The sequence below is a fragment of the Oratosquilla oratoria genome, chromosome 15 (assembly GCF_046742065.1).
Source record: "Oratosquilla oratoria isolate Oo_2021 chromosome 15, ASM4674206v1, whole genome shotgun sequence".
Taxonomy (NCBI): Eukaryota; Metazoa; Arthropoda; class Malacostraca; order Stomatopoda; family Squillidae; genus Oratosquilla; species Oratosquilla oratoria.
In genome coordinates this window covers 12,590-29,568 of record NC_134791.1, presented here as the reverse complement: position 1 = coordinate 29,568, position 16,979 = coordinate 12,590, and the positions used below count along the sequence as shown (strand labels likewise).

Genomic DNA, 16,979 nt, shown 5'->3' with positions numbered 1-16,979 from the left:
ACAAGTGAGGTAGCTAAAAAACAAAGGCATAAAAACCACTCCCACCCATTCCATCCCCATCATACAAAGGATTACAAAGGTGGAGCATGCTGACAGGAGACCTTTTGGTCCATATCTAGGTCGGATGCAAAAAAAATCATAATAATAAATTAATAAATAAAAACTATAATAATGTAAATAACAAATAAAATAAATAAATGCATAGGTATAGTTAAATAATAAACAAACAGGTAAATAGTAAATAATAATAAATTGACATATAACTAATAATAAATGAAAATCAAACAGACAAATGATAACAAAACAAAAACAAATAATATAAGATAAATTATAATCATTACAGCATCTTGCTTAGGTGTTTATCTAAATGGTTCTTAAAGCTTTGAGCTGAACTACATTGCACTACCTGTGCAGGAAGTTTATTCCATTCATTAACGACATGGTTGGCAAAGTTGTTTCTACCTACTTCCAAATTGAATCTATTTCCAGACAGTTTGAGACCATTGTTTCTTGTCTGATTCTCATTCAATGTGAAAATTTTGTCACTTTTGATGTTGTCAATTCCTTTTAGAATTTTAAAGACCTGTATCAAGTCACCTCTGAGTCTACGGTTTTTTAGGGAAAACAGATTTATATGTTGTAGTCAATTTTTGTATGATTTATTTTTTATATTTGGAATCAGTTTTGTGGCTCGCCGTTGTACTTTTTCCAGTCTGTCAATGTCTTTAATGAGATTCAGTGACCATATGGAAACAGCATATTCCAAATGTGGACGAACTAACGATTTACATAGCTTGTTAATGAGTGATGGACTTTTGAAATCAAAAGATCGCGCAATCAGTCCTAGAGTCTTATTTGCTTTGTCAGAGGCTTAAATACACTGCTTAGATGATTTGAGATCGTTGCTGATAAGTACACCGACATCTTTTTCACTATCCACTTTTGTTAACGAATTTCCAAATAACTTGTAATTGTACATACATACATATACCAAGGCTTTTTCCCCCTTCCAAGGGAGGTAGCCAAAAAGGGAAAGGCATAAAAACACTCCCACCCATTTCATCCCTAAATACACTCCACACCCCTCCCACCCTTCCTCTCATCTGAGCACCTCCTGGATGACGGGTCATCCCTGCACCCTGCCCACCGCCCTGGGTCAGAAACAGTGTCGCAAGACACAGTAAATCCACAGCAAGGCCGCTTCATTTAATCGGCGACCCCCCCTCTCCGTTCCCCTTTGCATATAAGGCGAGGACGGGGAGAAATCCCTTCGGGCTGCGTCAAAATTTACTCACACATACTACCCCACCCCCCACCCCCCCGCCCATTCCTCCTCATGCAGTCACAACATCATCCATATACAACCATTCTCCACTCACCTCTGTCTTCCGTCCTCTCCCTTCCTTCCTCAACAGACATTCCCCTCTTCCCCAAAGCCCCCTTCACCCCATCCATCCACCTCATCCTAGGACGTCCCCTCATGTTCACTCCCTCCACATCTGCCTTCCATACCTCTTTTACTAGTCTTTCTTCACTCATTCTTTCCATGTGTCCAAACCATCCTAATATTCTTTCATCAACCCTATCTCCCAAATCCTTTTTCACCCCTGTTCTCCTCCTCACCTCCTCATTTCTCACTCTATCCAGCCTAATAACCCCCACCATACTTCTCAGACACCTCATCTCAAACACATTCAAACTCCTTCTCTCTTCTTCTCTTATGTTCCACGTTTCTGCCCCATACAGTGCTGTTGGCACAATCACTCCTTCATACAGTCTCCTCTTAGCATCCATTCCCAAATGTCTATTCCTCATTACACTCTTTAAACCACCAAGGCATTTACTCGCTTCTCTCAATCTACATTCTACCTCCACCTTCACTCCACCTTTTCCTTCTACACTTGCACCCAAGTATCTAAAACTATCCACTTCCTCCAGTCGCTCTCCCTTAATGTTCACTTCCAGTCTACTGCCACTTTCACCCCTTGTACATCTCATCACCTTACTTTTACCCACATTTATCTTTAGCTTTCTTCTATCACATACTCTCCCAAACTCTGCCACCAGCTTCCTCAATCCCTCCTCAGACCCTGCCACAAGTGCAGTGTCGTCCGCAAACAAGAGCTGGCTCACCTCCCACTTTTCTCCATTTTCTTTAACCATCTCCAATCCCTGACTCACTACCCTAGCATTCACCTCTCGCACCACCCCATCCACGTATAAGTTGAACAGCCAGGGCGACATAATGCATCCTTGACGAAGTCCCACCTTTACTTCAAACCACTCACTCTCTCCATTTCTAATCCTAACACATGCTCTACTACTCTCATAAAAACTCTTAGCTCCCAAAAGCTTTCCTCCTATCCCATAAATCTGCATAACCTCCCACAGTGCCTTTCTGTCTACCCTATCATAAGCCTTTTCCAGATCCATAAAAGCCCAAAAAACATCCTTCCCCTTTCCTATAGCTTTCTCACATATCTGTCTTACCACAAAGATCTGATCTACACAACCTCTACCCGTCCTAAATCCACACTGTTCCTCACCAATTACTCCTTCTGTTCCTCTCCTAATCCTCTCAATTAAGATCCTCCCATAAGCCTTCCCTACTACACTCAACAGGCTAATCCCTCTGAAATTACTACATTCACACTTGTCCCCCTTTCCCTTGTAAAGAGGAACTATACAGGCACTACTCCAGTCCTCCGGTACTCTACCCTCTCTCCAGCAAACATTAAATAACCTCACCAACCAGTCCACCATCACTGCACCTCCCTTTTTCAGACATTCTGCATGACATCCATCCAGACCAGGTGCCTTACCTCTTTCATCATCTTTACAACTGCCTTCACCTCATCCTTCCTTATTTCTCCTCCATTCTCCTCACTCATCACTCTCATTTTCTTCGCATTTCCCACTGCAGCTATCTTTCCTTCCCTATCCTCCTTCACATTCAGCAACTCCCTAAAATATTCTGCCCATCTTCCCCTCACTGCCATCTCTTCCATTATCAACTCTCCATCTGTACCTTTTACCTTTTCTTCCCTACTTGATTTGCCTCCTCTTCCTCTCTTAATTTCTTTTCAAAACATCTTTTTATTACTTTCAAAATTTTCTTTCATACTCCTACCCCATTTCACATCTGCTCTCCTCTTTGCCTCCTTTACCTTTTGCTTTACTTCTCTTTTCTTTTCTTTGTACGTCTCATATGACTCCCCTGTCCTCTTTTGTAACCAATCTGTGAATGCTCGCTTCTTCTCTTCTACAACCTTCTTTGTTTCCTCATCCCACCATTCACTACCCTTTCTTCTATTTTCCCCTGTCCTTCTTGTTCCACACACCATCCTTGCACACTTTAAGACTCCCTCCTTGAACCATCCCCATTCCTCCTCCACACCCATCTCTGCTCTATCCTTTACTCCCTCCCACTCCTCCTTCAGCTTCTTTTTGTACTCCTTCTCCTTTTCCTTTTCATTCAAGGAGTTCACTCTAAGAACCTCCCTACCTTTTGTCCCTTTCCTCCTTCTCCATCTATCCTCCACTCTCAGCTTACCTTCCACCAAAAAATGATCTGATATTCCCCCACCCTCTCCCCTTAGCACATGTACATCCTTAACTCTTCCTATCATAATCCTATTTACCACTACATAATCCATTAGCGCTCTATCTACCACCCTTCCCTCCACCACCCTCTCCCATGTGTACTTATGCTTGACTTTCTTCCAAAACACTGTATTTGCTATCATCAACTCTCTTTCTAGACACATTTCCACCATCAACTCTCCACTACGATTCTTTCCTGGAACTCCACACTTCCCAACCACTCCATCGATTGGACCATTTCCCACCCTAGCATTAAGGTCTCCCAGTACTATTACATTGACATTTCTTCCTAAACCCTCTATGCACTCATTTAAATCTATCCAAAAGGCCTCCCTTTCTTCCATGCTCTTCTCACTGCCCGGCCCATATGCACTTACAAAGACCCACATCTCCTTTCCCAGTTTCACCCTCATCCACATTATCCTTGAGGAAACCTCCTTCCACTCCACTACCCCTTTACCTATCTCCTCACTTACTAGAATAGCCACCCCTTCCCTCCCTCGCCCTCTCTTCACTCCTGATAACCTCCTACTTACACTCCCAAACTTACACTCACCCTTCCCTTTCAACTTAGTTTCACTCAAAGCCAACACATCCAACTTTCTTCTCACAAACATACTACCTATCTCTTCCCTTTTACTCTCATCTGTACCACATCCACGCACATTAAAAGACCCAAACCTTAGGGTGCTGGCCCGAGGCCCTCCAGCACCCCTTATGCCTTTCCTTTGCTTTTTAGGAATCTGCCCCTTGGGGCTACAGGGAGAAGGATGCCTAGTCCCTCTCCCCGTTCCTTTCTTCTCGCCTCTTACGATCCAAGTGGGAAACTTGGTGGCAGTATTCGTTTCCCCCACCACATTGCTGTAATTTATCTAAATCTTCTTGAATATCTAATTGGTTTAAGTGATCATTTGCCATTCCGCACAGTTTTGTATCATCAGCATATTTGGAAACAGTAGATTTTAGTCCATGGTCTGTATTATTTATATATACTATGAATAGAAGTGGCCCAAGAACGGAAGCCTGAGGAACTCCACTTGTAACATTTTTTCATCTAGAAGTTTTTCCATTTAAAACAACTCTCTGTTTTCAATTATTCAACCAATTACTAGTCCAACTTAATAGGCTACCATTTATTCCGTGCGAAGCTAATTTAGTAAGTAGTCTTTCGTGTGGGACGGTATCAAAAGCTTTTGCAAAGTCTAGATATATTAAATCTATATTGTTTCTTTTGTCATAATTCGAGATAACTGTGTTGTAGAATTCGAGTAAGTTAGTCACGCAAGAATTTTTCTGTCTGAAACCATGCTGGCTATCATTTATCAAACGGTTACTTTCTAAATGATGTTCGATAGCATCTCTGATGATAGTTTCCATTATTTTTCCTACAATTGAAGTCAAACTTATAGGTCTATAGTTATTTGGATTCTTTTTGTCACCTTTTTTGATTATGGGTGTAATGTTAGCTATCTTCCATTCTCTTGGGACATCTCCGGATTTCTTGAAAATAATCTTTAATGGAACAGCAATCTTATTTTTCATTTCCTTTAAGATTCTATGATGCCAACTGTCAGGCCCTGGTGTTTTATTAACTTTGAGTGTCTATACACCTTTTAATTTTTTCTTTTGTTATATTTACTGTAGTAAGTTTACCCTAGCCTTTCCACAGGTGTTTTGTTTACGAATACCGAGCTAAAATAATTGTTTAAAATATTACCGAGTAGGTCGTTAAACGAGGAGTGCCTGTATGTAGTTAACCCCTTCCATACGGTGCCGCATACGTAGGCGGCATGAGGAGCAAGTGGATACGCGAGGCTGCCATATCGGCATCTTGATTATATTTATTGTAGTTGCCCCTGCGTAATGACATACTCTCTAAACTGTCTTCATCACATTTTCTATGGTTATCAAAATTCACGGGTGAAAGAGAGAATGATCGATATAAGCGGTGACTATATTTTATGATGCGAGTATTATTAAGACACATTGTATGTCTGGCAGCTAATGCTGCCCACGAGATTTTGGCCCGTACTGAAGAGGTTAAACCAAGAGGTACTTGTGTCAGTAATTTCAGTACATTAAGACAAAAGAAGGTATGAAAACATATGAAGGATGATGATACCCAAAAAGTATGTATGATACATATATCTTTCAGTATCATACATATTCAGCTGTAACACTCATTCTTGTACCATACTTGTATCAATAAGGTTTATTTTCTCTATATTTACTGTTTCCTTTCAAGAAATTTGCCTAAACTTCTTTTATTAAGTATTTTAATTTTTTGTATGTGCAAAACTATATACTGTATGTAAAAAAAAATCTTCCATTATATTTTTTTTATTATTAGGTTTGTTATAAAGTACAGTATTTTTGTTTTTGAAATGTACTTATCACATATTTGCAAAGATATATATTATTCCAAATGTCTTACATTATAGAATATTTTTTTACTGAATTTTCTTCAATATCCTTTCAAAAATCTGTCTCTACTTCAGTTTTAAAGTATATATGAAGAGGTCAAACATAGGAAAGCCACACTATAACATATATCTTTATTCTTTGATATAAACTGGTTATAATGATACAAGTCTACTCAAGATTGGAGTGTATGTGTGTTGAATAGACTTTATAAAATATGTAGGCCATAATCAGTTAATTACTTGAAGAGGAGTTGTAGTCGGAGTCGGAGTCAGTGGTGCCAAAAATAGAGCAGTTGGAGTCGGAGGTTTTGTGTTCCAACTCCACAGTCCTGGGGTCAGAGGAGGGATTGGGGAAGTGATGGAGTTTGGGAATGTGTGCAGAAGAAGAAAGTTGAAGATAAATGTGAGTAAAAGTAAGGTGATGGGATGTGCAGGGGGAGAATGTGGCAGCAAATTGGAAGCGAGTATTAAGGGAGAGAGACTGGAGGAAGTGAATAACTTTAGATACTTTACTCAGATCACTAAAGAAGCCCTTCAAGAAAGGCCACCCATTTCAATACTCCACCAACAAACCCCCACAGACACCACGAGCATAGCTTCCCTTCCCGCAAAATACAACTAGGTAAATAAGCCCCACATCTGGTAAGAACCACACTTGCATGCATGCATTCAGGACACCATCTAGCACTGAAATGGTACCAATACAGAGTAGGCCTGACCACAGATTCAAATCACCCCAGATACAACCACCACACAGAGAACACAAAACACCTCATACTACAATGATTCACATTAATAATCCCTACATAACACAATATATCTTTCCTGAGTGACTTGTGTACCCACCCAGAGGCTGTTGTTGGTTACCTGAAGGAAACCAGGCTAACACATTTATTGATACTACAATGTAATTTTGACATCCTTTTACAAATCACTCCTTTATTTATTCATTTTATTTTATCTATTTATTTTTAATTTTTTCTTTCTTTTCCAGCCACTGGGATTCAGGTTCTCCATCTGGCAAAAGTCAAATTACAAGATACCTCAGAGAAATACAGGAAGGTGAAGGAATGGTAGAGATGATAAAAGAAGTCAAGATGAAAGGGAAGTGCAAGAAAGAATGTGAGAGAAAAGAAAAGCAAGAGAAAAATGATGTAGAAGATCATTCACATCAGTGTTGTAAGTTTTTTAAATGATTGGTTTCTCTGAAATACATTCAAGAATATTTATTTATCTATAAAGGAGGCAAAGAGTATGAAATTTTTTTGAAAGTAATAAAAATATGTTTTGGAAGGAAATTAGAAGAAAGGGAGGTGAGTCAAGTGGAGAGGATAGGTGGAGGTGACAGTGGTAGGAGGAAAATGGGCAGAGTATTTTAGGGAAGGAAAGGTAGTTGCAGTGGGAAATGCTTAGAAAATTACATTGATGAATGAGGAAACCGGAGAAGAAATAAGGAAAGATGAGATGACTAACAATTATTAAAATTATGAGAACAGGTAAGGCACCTGAGTTGGATGGGTGTCATGTGGATTATCTAATAAAGAGATGTACAGTGATGGTGGACTGGCTGATGAGGTTGTTTAATGTTTGTCTAAAAGAGGGTAGAGTGCTGGAGGACTAGAGTGCCTGTATAATCCCACTTTACAAAGTGCCTGTATAATCCCTCTTTACAAAGGAAAAAGGGACAGGTGTGAGTGTAGTAGTTTCAGTTTGTTAAGTGTAGTTGGGAAGGCTTATGGGAGGATTTTGATTAAGAGGATTAGGAGAGGAACATAGTAATTGGTGAAGAACAGTGTGGGTTTAGGACAGGTAGGGATTGTGTGGATCAGATTTTTGTGGTAAGGCAGATGTGTGAGGAAGCTTAAGGAAAAGACAAGGATGTTTTTTGGACTTTTATGGATTTGAAAAAGGCTTATGACAAGGTGGACTGTTAAGAACAGTCAAGAATTTTTACAAGAATTAGAAATGGAGAGAGTGAGTGGTTTGAGGAAAAGGTGGGACTTCACTAGGGATGTATTATGTCACCTTGGCTGTTCAATTTATATATGGATGGGGTGGTATGAGAGGTGAATGCAGGGGTAATGGGCCAGGGATTGGAGGTGGTTAAGGAAGGTGGAGTAAGATGGTAGATAAGCCAGTTGTTTGCTGATGACACTGCTCTCATGGCAGGGTCAGAGGAGGGATTGGGGAAGTAAGTGATGGAGTTTGGGAAAGTGTGCAAAAGAAGAAAGTTGAAGATAAATGTGAGTAAAAGTAAGGTGATGGGATGTGCAGGGGGAGAATGTGGCAGCAAATTGGAAGTGAGTATTAAGAGAGAGAGAGTGGAGGAAGTGAATAACTTTAGATACTTGGGTGTGAGTGGGGGGTAGGGGTGGGGGTGGAGGTAGAATGTAGATTGAGAGAAGCGAGTAAATGCCTTGGTGGATTAAAGAGTGTAATGAGAAATAGACATTTGGGAATGGATGCTAAGAGGAGACTTTATGAAGGAGTGATTGTGCCAACAGCACTGTATGGGGCAGAAACATGGAACATAAGAGAAGAAGAGAGAAGGAGTTTGAATGTGTTTGAGATGAGGTGTCTGAGAAGTATGATGGGGGTTACTAGGCTAGATAGAGTGAGAAATGAGGAGGTGAGGAGGAGAACAGGGGTGGAAAAGGAGTTGGGAGGTAGGGTTGATGAAAGAATATTAGGATGGTTTGGACACATGGAAAGAATGAGTGAAGAAATACTAGTAAAAGAGGTATGGAAGGCAGATGTGGAGGGAGTGAACATGAAGGGACGTCCTAGGATGAGGTGGATGGATGGGGTGAAGGGGGCTTTGGGGAAGAGGGGAATGTCTGTTGAGGAAGGACGGGAGAGGACAGAAGATGGGTGAATGGAGAATGGTTGTATATGGATAATGTTGTGATTGCATGAGGTGGAATGGGCGTGGGGGTGGGGTAGTGTGTGTGAGCAAAATTTGACGCAGCCCGAAGGGATTTCTCCCCGTCCTCTCCTTTTATGCAATGGGGGGACGGAGAGGGGTGATCGCCGTGGATGTGCTGTGTCTTGCGACACTGCTTCTGACCCAGGGCAGCGGACAAGGTGCAGGGATGACCCGTCATCCAAGAGGTGCTCAGATAAGAGGGAGGGTGGAGGGGTGTGGAGTGTATTCAGGGATGGAATAGGTGGAAATGATTTTATGCCTTTCCCTTTTTGGCTACCTCCCTTGTAAGGGGGAAAAAGCCTTGGTATATGTATGTACTTGGGTGTGAATGTGGCAGAAAAGGGAGGAGTGGAGGTGGAGAAGGAATGTAGATTGAGAGAGGCAAGTGGGTGCCATGGGGATTAAAAAGTGTAATGAGAGGTGGACATTTGGCAGTGGATACTGAGATAAGATTGTTTGAAGGTGTGGTTGTGCAGACGGCACTGTATGGGGCAGAGACATGGAACTTAAGGGAAGTGGAGTTTGAGTGTGTTTGAGATGAAATGCCTGTGAAGCATGGTAGGGGTTACTAAGCTGGATAGAGTGAGAAACAAGGAGGTGAGGAGGAGAGCAGGGGTGGAAAGGCAGTTAGGAGTTAGGGTTGATGGAAGAGTATTGGGATGGTTTGGATACATAGAGAGAATAAGTGAAAAAAGATTAGTGGGAGAGGTGTGGAAGGCAGAGGTGGAAGGAGTGGGATGGATGGGATTGTCTGTTGAGGGATGAAGGGAGGGGACAGAGGGTGATGGGTGAGGGATGTGTGAATGATATTTTGACATGGCCTGAAGGGCTCCACATCTTCTCTTTTTCTGTATGAGGGGACAGAGAAGGGGTGGTCGCCAATTAAATATAGCGGCCTTGCTATGGATTTGCTGTGTCTTGCAACACTGCTTCTGAGCCAGGGCAGTGGGCAAGATGCAGGGATGACCCAACATCCATGAAGAGCCAAGATAAGAGGGAGGGAGTGAGGTGAATGGGAGTGGAGTATGTGGGGATGAAATGGGTGGGAGCAAATTTTATACCTTTGTTTTTTGGCTACCTCCCTTGTTGCAGAGTGTCTTAAAAAGGGAGGTACAGTGATGGTGGACTGGCTGGTGAGGTTGTTTAATGTTTGTCTAATAGAGGGTAGTACCAGAGGACTGGAAGAGTGCCTGTATAGTTCTGTTTTACAGGTGGAAAAGGGGACAAATGTGAGTGTAGTAGTTTCAGAGGGATCAATTTGTTGAGTGTAGTTGGGAAGGCTTATGGGAAAGTTTGATTGAGAGGATTAGGAGAGGAATAGAGAGAGTAATTGGGGAGGAATAGTGTAGGTTTAGGGCAGGTAGGGATTGTGTAGATCAGATTTTTTTGGTAAGGCAGATATGTGAGAAAGCTTTCGGAAAAGGTAAAGATGTTTTTTTGGACCTTTATGGATTTGGAAAAGGCTTTTGACAAGATATTGCAGATATATGGGATAGGAGGAAAACAGCCAAGAATTTTTACAAGAGTAGTAGAGTGGTTTGAGGTAAAGGTGAGACTTCATCAGGGATGTGTCATGTGACCATGGCTGTTCAAGGGTAATGGGCTGGGGATTGGAGATGGTTAAAGAAAATGGAGAAAAATGGGAGATAAGCCAGTTGTTGTTTACTGATGACACTGCACTTGTAGCAGGATCAGAGGGATTAAGGAAGTTAGTGACAGAGTTTGGGAAGGTTTGTGAAAGAAGGAAGTTAAAGATAAATGTAAGGTGATGAGATGTACAAGGGAAAGGATGGCAGCAAATTGGAAGTGATTATTAAGGGAGAGAGACTGGAGGAAGTGGATAGTTTTTGATACTTGGGGGTGAATGTGGTGGGAAAGTGAGGAGTGGAGGTGGAGGTAGAATGTAGATTGAGAGAAGCAAGTAAATGCCTTGGTGGATTAAAAAGTAATGAGAAATAGACATTTGGGAATGAATGCTAAGAGGAGATTGTATGAAGGGATGATTGTACTGACAACACTATATGGGGTAGAAACATGGAACATAGGGATGAAGAGTTTGAATGTGTTTGAAATGAAAAGCTTGAGAAGTATGGTAGGTTTACTAGGCTGGATAGAGTGAGATCAGAAGAGGAGAGCAGAGGTGGAAAGGGAGTTGGGAGATAGTGTTGATGAAAGAATATTGGGATAGTTTGGACACATGGAAAGAATGAGTGAAGAAAGATTAGTAAAAGAGGTGTGGAAGGTAGAGGTGGAAGGAGTGAACATGAGGGTGGTGAACGTGAGGGGCCAACTGAGGATGAGATGGATGGATAGGTTAAAAGGGGGATTGAGAAAGAGGGGGATGTCTGTTGAGTAAGGAAGGGAGAAGATGGAAGATAGGGGTGAGTGGAGAATAGTTGTGTATGCATGATGCTGTGATGCATGGAAGGGAGCGAGTGGGAGATGGGGTGGGGTGAGGGAGTATGTGTGAATGACGTTTTGATGCAGCCTAAAGGGATTTCTCCCCATTTTCTCTTTTTCTGCATGAGGGGACAGAGGGAGGGGGTTGCCAATGAAATGTAGATGTGCTGTGTCTTATCACATTGATTCTGACCTAGGGCATTGGGTGAGATGCATGGATGATCCATCATCCAGGAAGAGCCAAGAAAAGAGGGAGGGAGGAGTGGTGAATGGGAATGGAGTATGTGGGAATGAAATAGGTGGGAGTGGATTTATGCTTTTGACTTTGGCTACCTCCCTTGTAGGAGGGAAAAAACCCTTGGTATATGTATGTATTTGTCTTATTTTATTTGGGAATGGATGCTGGGGGAGATCGTATAAAAGGGTGATTTAGCCAACAGCACTGTGTGGGGCATAAACATGGAGCATGGGAGAGGAAGAGAAGAGGAATTTGAATGTATTTGAGATGAGGTGCCTGAGAAGTATGATAGGGGTTGCTAGGCTGGATAGAGTGAGAGACAAGGAGGTGAGGAGGGGAGTTGGGAGATGGGGTGGTTTGGACATATGGAAAGAGTGAGTGAAGAAAGATTAGTGAAAGAGGTGTAGAAGGCAGAGGTGGAAGAAGTGAACATGGGGGAGGGTGACCGGGGATGGGATGGATGGATGGGGTAGGGGAGGGGGGCATTGGGAGGGAGGGGAGTGTCTGTTGGGGAAGGACGGAAGAAGACAGAAGGTGGGGGTGAGTTGAGGGTGGTTGTGTGTGGATGGTGCTGTGATGCATGAAAGGGGGTGGGTGGGGGATGGGGGGTGAGGGAGTATGTGTGAAGAATAATTTGATGCAGCCCAAAGGGATTTCTTCCTGTCTTCTCTTTTTCTGGATGAGGGGACGGGAAGGTGGGGGTTGCCAATTTAATGAAGCAGCCTTTCTATGGTGCTGCTTCTGACCCAGAGCAATGGATGAGATGCAGGGAGGACCCGAGGTGGGAGGGAGGAAGGGAGGAAGGGAGTGAATGGGGGTGGAGTATGTGGGGATGGAATGGGTGGGAGTGTATTTTATGCCTTTGCTTTTTGGCTCGTAAAAGGGAAAAAATCTTTTATAGATGTATTTATTCTTATTAAGTCATTATTTATTATTTTATTTTACTTTATTTTTTCTCTCTCTCTCTCTCTATAACAGTCACTGATAGCAATGAAAGAAATAACTTCCACTCAGACCCACACCTAACCAAAACTCCAAAGACTTCAAGACTGCTGGAACCAATATGTCCAAGAACACTGATAATTGATCCATTGTCTTTCTTAAGGAAGTGTGAGGAACACAAAATGAATCACAAACTTCAGAGCACTGAATCAGGTGGAGCAGTGCCCCATACTCCACAACAAGAAATTAAAGATTTAAAGAAAAATAATTCAAAGACAGTTGTAATAAACCCATTAGAATATCTAAAAAGGTGTGAGAAAAATCCAGTTGGTGATAAAGAGAACAATACTTTCTCAACAGTCTTTGATAAAGACTTTTTGTCAAATTCACAGACAAGTAAAGATGTAAATGAAAGCTGTCAAAGTAAATTAAGTGACGTTGACAATGTGTTGCAAAATCATAATACAAATAATGTGAACTCATTTATTAAGGCCAAATGTGAACCTGAGGTCAAAATGAATATAGACTCAACTCAGGAAGTGTGGTTACCTTCTCTTGTAACCCAGCCTTTATACTATGTTGATGTACCCAATCTTCATCACAAAGCTGAGAAAAGAAAATGGCAAGATATGAGAACATTTTATCCCCAGAACCCAGAAATTACTAACTTTCCTCAAAATGTTATATATAATGCACCATCCCCTAGCAACCCATCCTCACATAATAGTTTTTATGAAGCCAATGCTCAACATCCATCAAGATCGTCTACAGGCAGAAGTTTTCTCCTTGTTCCAAATCATCCAGCCAGTTGTAGGAGAGTCTGTCCTTCTGAATCACTTCAGCCTGTGACTTTAATCCCAAGATACCAGACTGGCCATCTGTCTACTGTAGGACCACAAACTGAAATTTCAGAAGCAACAAATTTTCAGTTCTATATCAGGTATGAAGAATAAGTTGTAAAATATTTACTAATTCCTTAATAGGGAAACTGCATTCCATTTTTGTCTTCTGTTAACTGCACACACCTTTTAAATTGAGACCTAGCCTCTTATGTTTATATTATTCCCTTAATTGTAATACCTGTCAAGACAAATATATAGCTAGTAAGGTGTTTGATGTGTATCCCACTCCTACCCATCTCCACCTTCCCTGTCCAGTTTTATGCCCCCCCCCCCCTCATCTTTCTTTCAGAGAGAGATAGGGTGGGGGGACATGGAGTTGAGCCTCTGGGAGCTGATGTAGTAGGTGGTATGTAAATATTTGTAATATTGTTTTTTTATGTTTGAATTGAGACTATTTTTTAAATAGTGTATGCTTTTGTTTGTTTGGGCATGTGTATGGGCTTGGGTTGGTTATTGTGTCCTTGTTATTAGGTGTGGGAGGGAAGGCATCAGGGTACTGACCTTATGTGAAAAAACAGGATTAAGAGGGAGAGAAGTGATAATGTGAATAGTGTGAGTTTTTGGACCAGATCTGGAGACAAAGTACTGGCCCATCCAGGGCTGCTGCTTCTTGCAATAGTGGGGTTCTTGTCTTGTTTTACATTTTGGATTTGGCAGTAGTTTCATCGAAGATCACAGGGTTTTCCTTCCATCAAAGAACAACAACCAAATATTGTTCCCAGACTAAATATATGAAGGAAGGAAACAAAAACTGGGAGGAAGAGAAAATGGAGGATGTATTTACCTAGTTGTACCTTATGGGAAGGGGAGCTATGATCGTGGTGTCCCATCTCTGTATTTTGCCATGTCTTATTTGCTCTTAAGTTTGTGTATTGTTTTTGCACATACTATTGTTTCGTCTAGTATGTTCCAGACATCATCCACCACTCTGTGGGGAAAGCTGTTCTTTTTCAGGTCTCTTCTATAACATTCCTTTTTAAGGTTCCTTCCATATCCTCTTGTGTTTCTCCTATCCCAATTTAGTCTTCTCTATCAAGGACCATAGCTTTAGATGCATGGGAGTGAATATGGTGGGAAAGGGAGGAATGGAGGTGGTGGTAGAATAAAGAGTGAGGGAAGCAAGTAAATCCCTTAGGGGATTAAAAAGTTTAATGAGAAATAGACATTTGGGAATGGATGCTAAGAGGAGATTGTATAAAGGAGCAATTGTGCAGACAGTGCTATAGGGCAGAAACATGGAACATAAGAGAGGAAAAGTTTAAATGTGTTTGAGATGAAATGCCTGGCTGGATAGAGTCAGAAATGAGGAGATAAGGAGGAGAGTAGAGGTGGAAAGGGAGTTGGGAGATAGGTTTGATGAAGAGTATTGGGATGGTTTGGACACATGGAAAGAAAGAAAGTGAAAAAGACTAATAAAGGAGGTGTGGAAGGCAGAGGTGGGGGGAGTGAATATGAGGGGGTGACCAAGGATGAGATGGATGGATGGGCTAAAAGAGGCATTGGGAAAGGGTAATGTTTGTTGAGGAGGGTAGGGAGAAGGGGTGAATGGAGAATGGTTGTATATGGATGATATTGTGATGCATGGAAGGGAGGTGGGGGGGGGGGATGGGAGAAATATATGTGAATGATGTTTTGATGCAACCCAAAGGGATTTCTCCCCATATTCTTTTTCTGCATGAGGGGACAGAGAGGGAGGGTTGCTGATTAAATAAAGTGGCCTTGGTATGGATGTGCAGTGTTTTATCACATTGTTTCTGACCCAGTGCAGTGGGCAAGATGCAGGGATGACCCATCATCCAGGAGGAGCCAAGAAAAGAAGGAGGGGAGTGGTGGTGATTGGGAGTGGAGTATGTGAGGATGAAATGGGTGGGAGTGGATTTATGCATTTGACTTTAGCTCCCTCCCTTGTAAGGGGGAAAAAGCCTTTGGTAATGATATGTATGTACAAAAACTGGATCTCCCCTCATTAAAAGAAAAATGAAAATATGACAATATTGTTGTGTTCAGAATAATAAAAGGAGTGAAGATGTATTAACTTCTGGAATAACTTAATAGAGGAAGTAGTCTAATAAAAATTATGAATTTAAAGCCATATATGGGGGATAGAAATGAGGAGATCAAAATCTGTGAGTGGAGTTCTGTTCCTGTAAATGATGAGATAAATATTTGTCTCAATCCCATCTCTGCTATAAACCATTCATTATCTTTTCAGTATTTTCTGGCACACAGCTTAGCAACCTAACATGTGCTGTTTATACTCCCTTCAACAAAATATATGTATAAATACTTAACATTGTAACTTTGCTTGGTATTGATTTTTACATTTCTCTTGAAGTCGAGATAATGAACTGAGCAGTCAGAGTAGTGGTCATCAGTCTGGTGGATCGCAGCCAAATTCACATGACATGATTTTGCATATGTCACCAGCCCAACAACTTGGCCAAGGTATAGGATGTTGCATCTTATTTAATTAATGATTAAGAATGTGTGAGGGTGGAAGTTGTAATTTGCTTATATTAGTGAATTTGATTGTGCATTAGCAGTAACTGTATGGATTGGATAGTACATATACAGTACTTAACATACATAGCAGACTTCATCTGTCCTCTTTTCATTCCTATCCTTGGCTTTTACAAGTTTCCATGTCTTTGCAAGTTCATCCTCAGTGGCATTTCTCCCAACTCAAATGTCTTTAAACATGTCATTACCCACCTCCAAAACCTGGTGATTATCTTATTTGCTGTGGCTTATGATTTGAATTCAATTTTAAATGGACAAGAGGCATCCCTTTGACCTCATCTGTCAATTTCAAGTTATTTCTAGTAATTGTGAAAATAACTTTTTTTTTTAGCATTTTGCGACTCATGTTCCTGATGTTCCCTCTGGAACATAATGTGATCCTCTTTCTTGCTAACATCAGTGACACTTTTGACCTTGATTACTACATCCCTAACAAGATTTATTTATGAATTTCTTTTCTTTTATTTATTTGTTATCTTATTTATTTTTTATTTTTATTTATCTATTATTATTATTATTATATTTAATTTTTTTTTCTTTATTTTTTATTTTTATTTATCTATTATTATTATATATAATTTTTTTCTTCACCATATCTTCTTCTACTCTCACATAATCTTTTCTGCCACTTCATGATCTCTGCATCCTTCTGTTGTATAGAAAACCAATCTTCAATTTTTTTTTCATTTGACTTGATCCTGATGTTGTTTTCCTTTATTGTACTGAGAAGTTGATGCTTCTTGTCTTGGTGTGATTTTTCTTGTTTAAGTTTGCTCTCCAAATTATAAAACTGAATTTCAAAAGATGAGATTACTTTGTTCTATATTTGCATTTCAACTGAAAATATGCAAACCTTAGATAAATCCTCAAAGTGTGGGAGACAGTATCACCAATTTTTACCAGCTTCAGCCTCATCCTGGATTTAACCAATACATCATACCCTGCCTTTCTCAAGGAGGTGGAGCCATGAGGCTGTTGCAGGTTACCTTAGAGCCATGGGTCTTCTGCAAGAGAGACCAGGGGCA

General features: G+C 40.9%; 1 protein-coding gene across 1 annotated transcript in view; it reads left to right on the top strand.

Moving 5' to 3' along the window:
• LOC143032989 (uncharacterized) overlaps positions 1–15,950 on the top strand; it is a 62,318-nt gene extending 46,368 nt beyond the window's left edge. The window contains exons 10-12 of the mRNA XM_076198183.1: positions 7,021–7,205; positions 12,569–13,472; positions 15,770–15,950. Of these exons, the coding sequence (XP_076054298.1) occupies positions 7,021–7,205; positions 12,569–13,472; positions 15,770–15,908 (1,228 nt within the window). The 3' untranslated portion in view covers positions 15,909–15,950. The remainder of the gene's footprint in view (positions 1–7,020; positions 7,206–12,568; positions 13,473–15,769) is intronic.
• The last annotated feature ends 1,029 nt before the right edge of the window (positions 15,951–16,979 follow it).